General features: G+C 36.7%; 2 protein-coding genes across 2 annotated transcripts; both read left to right on the top strand.

Moving 5' to 3' along the window:
• The first annotated feature begins 1,517 nt into the window (after nt 1-1,517).
• On the top strand, nt 1,518-3,739 carry LOC115926404 (cell wall integrity and stress response component 4-like). Its single transcript, XM_030991088.1, has 3 exons — nt 1,518-1,709; nt 3,238-3,602; nt 3,728-3,739. The coding sequence occupies exons 1-3, from the start codon at nt 1,592-1,594 to the stop codon at nt 3,737-3,739; spliced, it is 495 nt and encodes a 164-aa protein (XP_030846948.1). The 5' UTR covers nt 1,518-1,591.
• Nucleotides 3,653-15,010, top strand: LOC574754 (conditioned medium factor receptor 1). The gene is made up of 9 exons (XM_011673314.2): nt 3,653-3,927; nt 6,300-6,524; nt 7,844-7,980; nt 8,996-9,270; nt 9,704-9,883; nt 10,641-10,730; nt 11,521-11,665; nt 12,846-12,922; nt 13,746-15,010. The coding sequence occupies exons 1-9, from the start codon at nt 3,751-3,753 to the stop codon at nt 13,961-13,963; spliced, it is 1,524 nt and encodes a 507-aa protein (XP_011671616.2). The 5' UTR covers nt 3,653-3,750; the 3' UTR covers nt 13,964-15,010.
• The last annotated feature ends 373 nt before the right edge of the window (nt 15,011-15,383 follow it).

The raw sequence follows: 15,383 nt of genomic DNA, 5'->3' as shown, positions 1-15,383 counted from the left end.
TCCGCCACTGGTATCAAGTGGAACTGTGGAACTATTTATTTAAGTCTGTGGATACCGAACACCCTGATAACATTCTTGGCAACTGAGATTTTCAAACGCTTGTCACATAAAATTTTACCAACACCCATGGCGTTCCCCCTCCCTGTTATTTTGATCAAAATGGAAAACGAGTTGGGAATAAACTTGTCCAAAAGTCGTTAGGACAAAGTCTTGATTATCCTTATCACTGAGTTCAGTGGGCCAAATACTTAATACTTGATAATGATAATGAAAATAAAAAAATATTGACACTGATATGATATCAATTTTTCATTTCAAGGGTAAATGCAACACCAAATTTAAACGCCTACGGACACCTTCAAGGCCAAACGAAGTCTATTCTTGCTATTTCATTAAAGTATACAGAGAATGAGATTGCATTATTAAGTCTGGATTTTGTTAAATAATTATGGCAACGTTTAGTCTGAAAACAGGTTAAAAGCAGGATGCTATACATTAAACAACTTCCTGAAACGTCTAAACAATATACTCCTTTCAATATCATTTCAATATTATAGGCCATAACTATGTACCAGGAATAATTTATCAAGTGGGAAAACTGATACTCGACCACAAGTCTCCGAACGTTTTATCTCGATCCTGTTCACCTTTGTACCTTAATATCTCACTCAGCCAGCATCATATCGTGGTCTGAGTACCCCGTTTACATTCAAAAGTTTATCTAAATTATATCGTAAAAAGTTGTAGCAGGCCTACATCGACATAGTCGATAAGCGAAAATTCTCGAACAAACGATAGGCCTGTTTGACTAAGTTTATGCATACTTGTTTGACACAAGTTTCTCGAGGCAACTAAAAAGCTTGCAAGATGCTTGCCCGACATAACAACAACGAATGTATGCAAAGCGGATTCCACCCATAGAGATGTCATTATGAAATCAAATGAAATAAAATGGCTGGCAACAAGGGGTGATATAGAGAGAGAAACATGCATACATTTAGATACATTAGTAAACATTTCTATTGCAATGACGACTAAACAACAGAAAGAATGATCAATATTTGTCTTTTATTCTTTATCAATAGAATGTAGCCTGTGTTTCAAAACATATAATAGGCCTACCGCATTGAGTGCTGTTTTCAAAAGAATTCTTCGTAACCGCGTCGCGCCGGTGTTATAATTTGATTTTGCGGCCATGCATTCACCTGGTTTTTATCGTAGTGCATGACTTAACATGGCGATATAAATGCACCACTGGCTATTGTTGTGTTATTGTGTATATCATTCTGCTTAAATCGAGTTTTCAAGCTGGGTAACCTTTCATCATTGGATTTGAATGTACAACAAAGACACTATTTTAAGTCTGATATTGCGTTCGGAATTGCACTGCCGATCAACTAAAAATAGGGACATTTGTATATGCGTAAACTGAAAGTGCGAGCAAATCGTTATTCAATTGCGCTTTCGTGAGCTGGTAACTAATAAGTAGTTTCTTTCGAATGTGAATGAGTATGACCGTCTATGAATTACCGAATGCAAAGTCCTTCATGGCGATGTCGAGAGAATCAAAGTGTAAATAGTGAAATACCGCATGCTAATTATTATCGACAGATTCGGTATTAGATTTAGAATCGGCCCTTCAGACGGCATTCGTCTCGCAATTTTCGTTCGACCGGATCGTACAGACTGGGGCAAAGCAGCTAAGTTCGGTATGTATCTCAAAGTTTCTATTTTTATGTAGACCTATTGATTGTTAATGTGTCGTGTTCAAAGAGTTTTAACAAGCTAGTGACCCTGATAAATACAACTGAATCGTGTTGATTCATGTTGTAGAATTTATAATCATGTTTCATGTTTTATGACATGATTCATATATTCAGCGTTACAGCGTTCAGATTAATACGACTTGTATGAATGTCATTTTCACATAAATTGAATGAGGGTCTCTTAATTTGGTTTTACAGGTGGATAAGTATGGAGTGTAAAATAGGGGGTAAAACGGTCTGGTGTAAAGTGGTATTAAAGGTTATCTCATCCCAAGAAATAACTTCACTTATTCTGAGAGCTTTATTATATTCTTTCCCATTAATCTACAAGATTCTCCACCAAAATGTATGAGAGAGGCATATTGATAAAGTAAGAATAATGTACAGTTTCTCAGCACGAAATGGGCACCATCATTTTCTTGATGACGTACTATGTGAAGTCGTTTATCAAGTAAATGTGTTCAAATTCATGGGCGCTTCCTTCCCAGGTGTTTGTGGGGTTAAAGCATGTCATTCACCTGCTATTATCCTTTGTACTACAATTGCCAGAACGCAAATTGCATAAATAAGTTGGTGCTCTTCTGGGGTGAAGGTTTGTCATAAATGAAATAGATTTTTCAACTGCCATATCTTAGGATTTTTTAAATGAATTAGTTACAATAATATTGTTCCCCTGTTTTATATCTTTCACCAAACATAATTTCTATCTTCTTAGCTATGATTTTCCCCCATTGAAAAGTTAATTTTTTGTTATTGATTTAAAAACGTCTTTCCAACTTAAGCTTATATTCGGTGCATGATACATGTACAACTTCAACTGGTACGTCATATTTTCAAATGTCATGCTAAAAGGCATCACATTATGTCAAGAATATCTTCTTTTATAAATTATATAAATATCTTGTACATTTTTGGGGAGGGGGGGGGGGGGGGTTTCAGGGGTGCACTTTTCCGGGGGAATTTTCCGAGGGGTTATTGCCCATAGAGCTAGTTTTCTGGGGGTGATTGTCCTGGCGGTAATTGTTCTGATACGTCTAATTCTTTGTCTACCTTTTTTAAACAAAGTTTCTCTGTACAACTAAAATGCTTGCCAGAATCTTGCCCAACATAGCAAAGTGGATTCTAATCATAGAGATGACATTACTCATAGCAGGTGAAAACAATGGATGGAACATAAGGGTTACAGGGAGAGAAACAAGCATAGATTGAAATACATTGGTGAAAAGGTATATAGAATTAAAATGTGTATGCTAAGAATTTTATTGACATAGCCTCTGGTGATTGATATTTTAGACTGTCTATAATCAGAAATTGATAATCGAAATTGTTCGTTTACTATACCATTTCATGACAGCAAGTGAATGAATTGCAAAGTCTTATTTTTGACAAAGAAAAGATTATCACTGTTTTAAAATGAGTGTGGTAATACATTATGAAGAATGGTGTTTGTCCCTTTTTTAACACCATGCAGTTACACTTCCAACTCAGAATGGACTCCAATTCAGAACACCAATTAGGTGGGCAACCACCATCATCATCATCACCACCATCAACAACAATACCACAAGCACAGGCCCAAACATCATCACCTGCATCAGTACCTCAATACAAACCAGAAGTACCTCCTCGACCACCACGATCATCATCACCATTACCACCATCACCATCACCACCATCACCATCACCATCACCACCACCACCTCCATCATCATCATCATCGCCAGCACCGCAGACCGAATCTTCACCTGCAACACCACCACCTCCACAAAGCAAGCCTTCATCACCACCACCACCACCACCAACAAAAGCATCACCACCACCACCCCCACAAAGCAAGCCTTCATCACCACCCCCACCACCACCAACAAAAGCATCATCACCACCACCACTGTCACCATCACCATCACTACCGTCATCACCACCACCACCATCATCAACATCATCATCATCGTCTGCCTCAGAACCCGATTTGACGGGACCATGGATGGAAGTCATTATCAAGCTCCAATATATCGCCATCATCACGCACTGGACGTTGGTGTTTGGACCCATCGTCTTCATCAAGATACTGATGCTTGCCGCCCTCGCCTACTTTGCCTACATCGTCCTCGCTACCAAACGACCCATGGCGTCTCTACCCAAGATGTTTCAAGATGAAAAGGTGAGAGAAAAGACATTTAGTGATACCTAGCTGGGTCAATACCGAATTCAGCTAGCATACTGTTTCCTCCCAACGATTTGTTTCTAACACTACTACTAATTTGATGTGGCAATGCAAAGAGAAGGTGTCACAAATCTCTGATACCCCCCCCCCCCCCCGAGCCATGATAAGGTCTCAATATATCTGATATAAATTATAAATAATAAAGTATAATAATTTGTGCAATGATGGAGGTGGTGGTGTTGGGAGAGAGAGAGGGGGGGGGGGGGCGGTACACACAGATGTCTTCAAAAATGACGTAATGTTTATGTTGCAATGTATATGATCATGATATTTTTTTCTTCAATATTTGAGCATGGGAGGGGATCACAAAAATATATAAATATGACCCCTCCCCCCCCCAAAAAAAAAAAAAAAAAAAAAACGATATGAAAAAAAAACATAGGTCTCAAAATCGCTCATGAGCCCCTCCCCCACCATTTAAAAGAAGTTGTAAGTGGTGATGTGATTGTGATGGGGTACACATGAATTTTTAAAGTGCATTTTTTTTTTTGGGGGGGGGGGGCACTTGACCCCTGTGCCCCTCTCTCGGATAAGTCAAACCATAGGCAACAAAGAAAAACTTTTTGTTTATAATCAGTCTAATTGCTCAATCTCAATCTATAGACGAGTTGGTTCCCCTTTTTGAGGAACACACCAAACAGTCTGAGTTCAATGAAGACATGTGTGTATTTTCACTGTGAATTTAATTTAATTCAACTGACACAAATTTGACAAAAGCAGTTCATTAAAGTGTATGCATGGTATATCAACTATCAATTGGTCAACCTAGATATGTCATTTATTCATTCAGAGGTACAAATGAAATCTGTATTTGAACAGAAATAGAGAACATTTCTTTGAAATCAATATCTCATATGATCAATATTTCAGCAGCTAATATGGTGATGAGAATATACTCCACTTTCAATATAATGAAAATTAAAAATATATATATTTTAGCACATGTTTCTGCATTTATCAAAAAGTCAAATAAAAAATATTAAATAACTGTAACAGTATATAATATAATTGATTTAATGATATAATTGATTTTGCGTAAAATGTGTCAACTGAAAAACAAAAAAACAACCAATACAAATATATAATTGACAACTTGAAAGTATGGAGGTCAATCAAAGAATCGAGATAGATGCAGAGGCCAACTATCATTGGGGCATACATTGAAGCAAATATTACCCCATGATTTATAATCAACCATACATTGCTTAGTGGATATCCATTATTTATTATTCTGAATACAAATGTACCTCCCAGAAGTGGAAATGTTGAAAAGATATGGAGACAGATCTATAATGTCCAATATTATTGATATATCAGTTGGTAATGTGATGAGAATATTCTCCACTTTGGGCGATTATTATAAACAAATATCTTTTGGTTTGGGACATATTAAAATGGAGCGAGGATAACTCCATAATATATAAGTCAATCATACAATGCTGAAATTAGATACATCATGTATTCAATTGCAAATACAAATTGACTTTCCCAGAAGTACAAATGTAATGTTGAAAAGAAAAGGAGGACAGATCTTTTAAATATATATCCCATGTGATATGTCAACTGGTAATGTGATGAGAATATACTTCACTTTTGGTAATAAAGAATAAATAAGAGAAAATTTTCAGTTTAAGGGGAAATTGAAGCAAGGTTTCTTTCATTAATTATATATTTTTTTGTCCATGATCACATACATCTCAATTTCTAAGCTGAGCTTTTTTGTAATAGCCATCATTGCCATTAGTAGCTATTGATACAAACCATGTACAATCCCCCTACAGGGTCTCATATATGTGTTGTAGAACTTCCTTACATGTTATAGTAGACGAAGTAGGAAGTAAAGTAGAGACGAGTAGAGATACAGTAATATCAAGACACTGCCTGTAAGAGTCAAATAAGGGAAGTTTGAAAGAAGAAAATTACCCCCCCCCCCCCCCAAAAAAAAAAAAAAAAAAAAAAATGTTCTCACATCAATCACAACTATTTCTTTCAAAATTGGAAAAAGTTTGAATGAGGAAGAATACCCCAAGGAAAATTGTCCATGGACATTTACCCTTAGGACGGCTCCCCCTTAAAACAAGTTCCCTAGACAATTGCTCCCTTCAAATGTGTACCAGTTACCCTCTGACAACCATCAAGAGGGCAAGTAAAAGAAAAGGGGTAAAAGTCTGAGTGGTAAACTTTACCAGAAGCTTTCTCTAGATTCTAGAATGAGGGATGGTAGAGGGGGGGGGGGGGGGGGGAGGGGTGGAGATGGTATTGGGGTGAATTTGAACCCTCATTTTCTTCAATACTTTTACAATCCACAGGGTGCTAAGAAGGCCCACTACGACGTCGCCATCGTAGGAGCTGGACCCGCCGGGTCTACTCTGGCCTACTACCTTGCCAAGTCTGGCCGCAAGGTCCTGCTCCTCGAGAAGAAGAAGTTCCCGAGGGACAAATACTGCGGCGATGCGGTCTGCAAGACTGCGGTAGAGATCCTGATGGATATGGGTATCTACGAGGATCTTATCAACCAGAAGAAAGCTCATGTGGTAAAAAGAGATATTGATATTTAAATAAATATTGACAAGGGGGGTGTTTCACAAAGATCCTAAGTCGAAGTTAACTCTAAGTTGGACTTAAAAATTACGGAGAGCCATCAAAGACGCTAATGGCTTTCCATAATTTTTAAGTCCAACTTAGAGATAAGTTCAACTTAGGATCTTTGTAAAACATCCCCCCTGGACAATTATAATTGATAGTGGAACGAGCCTGCAGGGATGTGAAGAGGCTAAGAACTCATGAATGTTATTAAACTTGATGCACACTTTCATTTACTAACACTGGTTCTACTCATGTGTTCTGAAGCTATCCCCTAAATCTAACATTTTCATGCAGTTATGATTCTCACATTCGAAATACACAGTTGCCCATAGACTTGGGATATATATATTTTTTTACATCTTCTCATGAAGTGATTGTGACGATATGCTTTATATGTGATAGATTTAGATTATATCCTTTCAGAACTTTATTGGCCAATCAATACATAGTCATAGAAATTGATCAATGAAGTTATGAGAAGATACAGATATAAACTTTATCAAGAATACTCATAATTGTCACAATCACTTCATGAAAAGAGGTTAGGAAAAACATTATTCCAGCTTTATGGGAAACGGTGCACAATGATATATATTTGTTGGTTTGTTTGCATATCAAAAGACTGTTTTTGACAATCTTTAACAAGAATTGTCTGTAAGCATTCAGGGGCAAAATGCTTCATTTCTTCATATTTTAGATGATAACTGTTTAATAGCATATTGTCATCATGGCAAAATATCTGATATTAAACTGGTGAGTTAAAGTTATGACAATCATAAATATGATCACACTTATTTATAGCTTAATACTAAAGCTTATCAGCATGCTATTTAAAAAATCTTTGGATTAAATATTAAACTTCTATGGGTCCATTTATTTTTGTCAAATTGTTAATTTAATTGACAAAGTTCTCAAAGGTCATTTTGGGGAATATATTTGTTGGTCTGTTTGCATATCAAAAGACTGCTTGTGACAATCTTCAACAAGAAGCACACAATTCTTTACATGAATTAATTTGTGCGTGCCTTTGAAATGATTTCCTAATATAATATAATTTGGCTTAAAAAGCGTTTAAACAGTGAAAAGAAGAACCAAACATTTTGTATTGTACGATAATTTCTATAAAGCAATTTATGTGCTTTTCATGATTCTTCAACTTCAGATATTTCATTATTATGTTTGTGTATTGAATATTATATGAGATTTTTTTAATTTTGACATGGAAATAAATAAAATTAAATAAAATTAAATAATTATTTCCCAACAGGCAGACAGCGGAGGTCTGGTCAGTCCAGGTGGGCTGAGTTACATAGGGGAGAGTCTCGAGATCATGGGAGATGTCCCAGCAGCCATTGCGTGTAAGAGACTCCATCTAGACAACGCTATCGCCATGGCAGCCAAAAAGTAAGTTCAGTCACTGTTCACTATTAAAGCAAAGTAAATAAATATGAACTGATGATATGATATAAATATTTGTTTTATTTTACCTATAGATGTATTTAGAGTTTGTTTCTAAAATTGTTTTATAATTTGAAAAAAAGTATTATTTTTATGAGATCATTTCTGAAATGTAAAAACATCCCATCATGCATAAATTATTACTTTTTTTTTATAAAAAAGGATAGGTGTATGATGTAAGCACATTGAAATATTGTAGGTTTTGTCTTATTATTAACTTACAACTTGTAGAGAGGTATATATTTATACAAAGAAATGATGGATGGATTAGATGGACAAATTTCCTTATATATTCAAGATTCAGAGTTGAAGAAAAGAGTTGAAATCATTATTTTGTAACAGGTTCTAATTGGGTTGGAGGCCCTTGGAGTAACATTTTGGTAGGGCATATATTATCCTTGATTATGAAGTCCCTCTGATAGGACCTAAAGCTACAGGTCTCCTGGTTGCTTATCTTTAGGAATATATTAGCTTATTTAATGTCAGGAAAAAAATACAGATTAGCATCAATAGTATTACACATTACTTAAACTGAACACTTCCACATCTTCCTAAGATAGCTGTACTGTATTTGTTATGCACAGAGCTGTAAATGTCCCAAGTGACTACAACATTACTGTAGATTTATGGCGGCAATATCACACCGAGAGTGGGTGACGCGACCCTAGAGCAAGTCACCCTTTTTAGTAGGTCTGCTAGTGAAATTGACACGTAGATCCTGATTGAGGAGAAGGCGCGATAGCTCAGTCTGTAGAGCAGTGGTCTCGGAATCCGGCGACCCAGTTTCGAAACCCAGTCAATGTGCTAGTGCCCTTTCGTATGGCATTAATCCTCATTACCAGGTCCCTCGGAGAGGACCTTAAGCCGTCGGCCGTCTGGTTGCTGACTTAAAGGCATATGCTTTCTTAGCAGTCAGATAAAATAACCACCACCACCATATATTTATTCCCTCGCCCACCAGAGCTGGGGCGGATTTGAAGGAGAACAGCTCCGTGTCTGCTGCCACGCTCGATAAATCAACGGGACTGTGGACTCTGTTCCTGGAGGGTGGGGTGCAGCAGACGTACCAGGCCCGCGTTCTGGCGTGCTGCGACGGCGCCCCATCCGCCCTGGCCACCAAGCTGGGGATCGTCCGTACCCCGCCCCAGGGGTCGTGTTCCAGGGCCTACGTGGAGCCGGGGACACACAAGTTCAAAGCCGACGGGGTGGTGATTTACAACAAAGACATGCTTCCAGGTAATGACATTGCTGCTGATGTTCGCATAAATTTATTTCATGAATACAGTGCACTGAAAAGCAATTAGGTACATGTGCACAATGAATGTAATATGTACTAAAAGAGGTAAAATAAAGAACATTCTCGCCCATGTATATTGTTTTCAGAGATCACATATTATTTAAACAATGTAGCAATATAAGAAAAATGTAATTATTGCCAATATGAAACACAATATGTGATCAATTTAGCCCTATAAATTCTGTCCCAAAAGGGTTTTCTTATTGTATACGGTTGGGTAAAAGGTTGGGTCTTTTATCGTATGAGGTACATCATATAGGTACAAACATGTATATATTATGCAGTAGAGTGGTAAAACTCAAGTCGAAAAAATAGTTTGGTAGTTTGTAATATTCTTTTATCGTAAAATAATTTCTACAATTTATCTTCCAGGCTATTCTGCCCTATTCCGCCATCCCAACGATGAGCTGAATTACTGCGTGTACATCATCCCTGGTAATCCTCAGGTTGGCAACGATGACCTGCCCTATTGGCATGACAACATCATGAAGAATGACCCCTATGTCAGCAGGGCACTGGGTGACAAGGCCAAGGTTGAAAGGATGAAAGTCGGTTGGTATAAGTCATTTGGATCTTGTATATAATTGTTATAATGACTTTTAACTCTTGAAGGAGGACAAAAAATTCACAACCAAGCTTATTCATATAGCCTTTTTATTGCTTTGATGAAGTGATTTATTAGTACAAAATCCATAATTGTGATATCATAAAGTAATAATTACTTGGCTCTTGAAACACAAATTAAAGCATTAAAAGATATTTTGAGGATCATCTTATCACATACTCTAGTAGATATATGTCTAGTCCCCTTTTTTCTGGTAGGTCTGAAAATCGTATGGTTGAAATATATTTGCCATTTCAAATGTTTGTTACAGTTGCATATCCATTTTTTTCCATTTTATTGACATTTCTTGCAAATTATAAATCATTTAAGTCTCAGACAAGTCATTTAATCATTTGACAGATGTACTTTAGGTTTACTGCTCCAACTAAGAAGAGACAAAAAAACAAAACAAACAAACAAGCAAAAAGTTAGATAAGAAACTGCTGGAATTATTAGGATAAAACCTAAAAAAAAGACATTGGGATAAAAAATACGATCTAGCCAAGCGTTGGTAAAACATACTTTGAATCTGTGAAGTATTGAAATACACTTTGATAGGGAGAAAATGTAAACCATGTCGTTCCAAGAAGTATCCAGCTGGTTGATCTAGATATCGTGTTTATCTCCATATAATAATGTAAAGTAAGCTTGTGGTAAATTTTGTTGCTGGTATGTGTGAAACGTTTTTATCATCTCATATTACAGCTAGTCTCCGTTTTGGTGGTGTACCCCGTTCCTATGGCAACCAGGTTATCCTTGTCGGAGATTCAGCTGGTATGATTGACCCTATGACAGGTACGTATCTTTATTCAAATGTGAATGTTTTATAGGATAACACACAGTCACAACCATTCTAGTGATAAATTTTTGGCTGCTCTGTCTCGTATTTAGTGATGCTGTTTTCAGATTTGTTTTTCCCTCTCTCTCACACACCCTCTTTCTGATGCTTATTCAAATTCTTCACATCTCTTTTTTAATCTATGTTTCTTTTCTTTTCTTTTTCTTGATTTCTCTCTTTCTTTATCTCTTTCCCTCTTTCTGCTACTTATTTAAATTATTCATATCTCTTTTTTAATCTCTTTTTCTTTTCTTTTTTTTATTTTTTTATTTCTATCTTGTGCCATCTCTCTCCTCACTTTCTTACCCATCTTTCTCTTTCTCTGTCCTTGTTCCCTCTGTCTTCCTTTTTTCTCTCCTTACTCTTCTCTGTCTATTTGTCTTTCTCTTTCTGTCTCTTTCTGTCTCTCACTGTCTCTCTATCTTTCTCTGTCTCTTCCTGTGATAATAACCCTATCCCTAATCCTAAGGTTAGCCCCTCTCTTTAAATAGGCTTTAACGCAGAAGCAAAAGTATGAATTATAATTAGTGCACGTTGCGCTCATTTACAAAAAAAAATGCTTTTCTAGCACCGGATATTTTCAAGGTCAATCTTTACTGTCGGTCCTCTAAAATAACAAGAAATACTCTTTCCTGATAAGAGACAGATCCTCTGAAGTTCCATTATATATATCATACAAGGGCATGATTTTTATATTCGTGAAATGATTTTTGTCCTATTTCATAATCCATTAATGATATTCCATAGGGGAGGGCATTCATCTTGCCATGGACGGCGGTCGCTTAGCAGCAGGCTTCTTGGAAGAGGTCCTCACTCATGGGAACGTATCCAGGGAGGCAATGGAGATGTATCATGAGCGCTGGATGGACAAGTTCGGAAACGATTTCGCATGGTAAAGCATGATGTTACCATGTTGAATGGTTGAATATATGAATTTTTCGATAGGCCTGTTTTCATCAGCTCAAGATTGCCAAATAACCCGCTATTTCAACTATCCAGATCGCAAATTATTCTGCTAATTTGCGTCTTCATCAGCCCGCAGTTCCAATTAGCAGGATATTTGGTCGAGATAATCATCCCAAGAAAACTTGGGCTAGTTTAAAAAATATCCTGCTATTTGTCCGGTGCGTTTTCACCAGCCCGAATACGCGCACTATGTGCAAACGCTGAGCAAAATATCTCAAGCTCGAGCTTATATGAAGACGCGATTTGTAACTTCGGGCTTATTTCCCAAATCAGAAATAGCGGGCTATTTGGAAATCTTGAGCTGATGAAGACATACCTATTGTGATGTGCAAACTTAATTGATTCAATAAATAATGCATGCTCATGTAGCTGTTGTTGGCAGTGCATGTAATGAGTGTGATTTGTGATTGTGAGAATCTGATTGCAAAGGAGTAAGAGATCCTTCATGAAAGAAAGGAAATTAGAGAAAGATAACAAGCATAAGAGACTGATGGTGATAAAAAAAGAATGTGAAATACATGGATGAATGGAAGGGGAAGACTGAAAGAATCAGGGACAGAATGAAGAAAGGATATGACAGGCAGAGAGAGAGAGAGAGAGAGAGAGGGGGGGGGGGGGGGAATTGCCACAGTTGCCACTGCTGCATGTTGATTGGAGGGGTTAGTTAAGCATGATCTAAAAAGTTGAAAAAGAGAGGCCTGCATGCTTTATAGTCACCTAGCTAAAGAGTTAACAAAAAAGAATTTCCTGAAAAAAAATAAGTTGATGGTTCAACCTTCCTTCTTTTAGATGTAGGAGAGGAACATATTATATCTGTGCTGCTAATTATTAGCCATCAGTAATCCACCATTTTGTTCAGGTTCAATTTAGGGTTAGGGTTAGGTTTCATGTTGGGACCCGAGTTAAAGTTACCAAAAGAAAGACTTGACTTAAATGTTGGAAATTGAGTGCAGAGTAAATTTTGCTAGAGCATACATGTGTCGTACAATCATGATACACACTTGCCCTGATACATGTATACTGAAAAAGTTGTAATGAACAGGGAACACGATATTAACATGTTAGAACCTGTTACGTGATAACCTTTGCTCTGTTTTCCCCCTTAGGTCGTCACGTATCAGTTACCTCCAGTACAAGTTCCCCATTCTCATAGATGCCGCTACAGCAGCGATCCAACGCAAAGGTGATACATTGTGCTGTCTCAACGATCTTGTGTGTAGTTATCCACTACAGTTATATGAACTGGAAAGATCAAATTATTCATATAAGCATCTCTTAGTTACTTATACGCTTTGATTTTCTGCAGACAAAATTAATTACATTGTTTGTATTAGATAACATGTAGAATCCTTATCGATCAAAGGTCCTTCTACAGACTAATTTGAAAGCAGGCGGTCGATAGCAGATGTAATGTATGATGTCTTGGTCTCTGCATTATCTCTGCAAACACCCTTTTGCTCAAAATGATCAAATGCAATGGGATAGAATTATATTTTGGTAGTTATTATCAATGAACTTGAAATGGAGAATTAGAGTTAAAAGAATCAGTAAAAAAGGATTTACTTATTTGAATAAATCTGCAGTCACTCTGAAGGGAAAATACCCCAATGGCCATGATTTTGTCAGGTATTTGTCGGTTTAAGTCGGTCTAGCGATTAGACCAATTAGACTGGGGGATTTATATCAACTGAATATCGACAAGCAAGTCTTTCATAGTGATGCCTATACGCATATATCATAATAGTCTTTAAAAAAATACACATATCTTTAACTAATATATACTCAGTAATATAAATTATGATATTCAGAGGAACTTTTTTACACAAGGCCACCATGGGCTCTTTCTTTGTTTTCCTATTTCATTTGAAGTTATCGTATAAGCTAAACATTCTCTTCCTTAGTATGTACATATACTTGCTTTTGCTGTGTTTTTTTATAAAAATGAAATGAATAAACAAACGAATGAACATAAATAGATAATCTTCATCAATATTATTCCTTTTCAGGTGATGCTTTCATGGCTAAATGGGCGGACATCATGACAGGTCGGGTGCCAAAGGTCAACCTTCTCTTGCCGGACTTCGTCATCGTCGTCGGGTACGAGCTCGCCGCCATCCAGTTTCGACGGTTGCATGGCTTTGCATCGGAACGGTTGCGCGGCTTTGCATCGAGACTAAAAAGCGAGGAGGAGGAGGAGGAGAATGCAAAACAAAAGGAGGAGTGAAAAACACAAAGATGAAAGTCAAAGGAAGATACCTTTGGATAGTTTTGAATTATCTTAAGAAGGATGTGTAATTAAATCACAAAGGAAAGAATGAGATGTCCAAGGAAGGTACACTAGGTATATCTTCATCAGCTCGAGATTGCCAAATAACCTGCTATTTTTTATTTCTGATTTGGGAAATAAGCCCAAAATTTACAAATAACGTCCTCATCAGCTCGAGACTTCAGACAAATAGCAGGATAATTTACAAACTATCCCAAAATATCTTTGGATGATTATCTCGACCAAATATCCCGCTAATTGCAACTGAGGGCTGATGAAGATGCAAATTAGCTGGATAATTTGCGATCGGGATAGTTAAAATAGCAGGTTATTTGGCAATCTCGAGCTGATGAGGACAGGCCTTTTGTAATGTTTTGGGCAATCATTGAATGAGTAACTGCTACTAGATATTGTCTGTTTGGAGCCAGAAGGGCATTAACTCATATCAATTTACAACAACTTAAGTCCCCTGTGGCGTGTATGTGTGTCATTAGGTTTTTACAGACGTGCATCAATCAGATGCTTTGCTCCAAACAAACGACATTTTATATATCGAGAGGAAAGAGAAGAAAAATGAATGCAGTACGAAAAAAATAAGTCGCAAAGTATTAGCTTAAATAGTTTAGGATATAAGACGGGTGGAAAACCACAAAGGAAAGTATATATGATAGTGGGATATAAATTATTATGATAGGTTGGAATGATCACTGAACTTGTATTTGGAGCAAGACATATTGGAATAAAGCAGAGAAAGGATATATTTTTGAAAGTTGAATTTATTAAATTGAGCAAAGGGATATAGTAAAACGAGAGTACGTAAGAAAGTTTGAAAAAAGGACCAAGTAAGAAAGATAACAGAATGTCATGGGATGGTTTAGAAATCATGGAATATGTACGATTTGTTACAAATTATAAATTTATATTAGGAGAATATTTTACAAAGTGGATGGCTTATATACGTTTTGATGCAGAGAATTTGACAGTAATCCAGCTAAGTTTATAAATATCTTATACCCTTTTCACATCTATTTTTCTTAACCCCATACTATCCTTAACCCCATACTATTTTTTTTGCTGTTCACATCTATTTTCTTAACCCCGGACTATGTGCTTAGCCGGGGTTAAGAAATTTCACGCGATTCACACTACGTTCGCCTTAGCCCCGGACTATTCGATAGCTCATGAATATTAATGCTTTTGCTACCGCGCAAAGCGTTTTCCCTTTATTATTTTACCGATACAAATCAATTACCCATTTTTCATCCAATTCACTTGATAAATTTACCTACGTAAATATGACTGATAATGATAAATGCAATAAAAAATTATGAGCTACATGTTCTTTCACTATTTTTTTTAATCAATTTTATAATAAAGA

Source organism: Strongylocentrotus purpuratus, unplaced genomic scaffold (assembly GCF_000002235.5).
Source record: "Strongylocentrotus purpuratus isolate Spur 01 unplaced genomic scaffold, Spur_5.0 spur5_scaffold_2, whole genome shotgun sequence".
Classification (NCBI taxonomy): Eukaryota; Metazoa; Echinodermata; class Echinoidea; order Camarodonta; family Strongylocentrotidae; genus Strongylocentrotus; species Strongylocentrotus purpuratus.
This window is presented reverse-complemented; position numbering and strand designations above follow the sequence as displayed.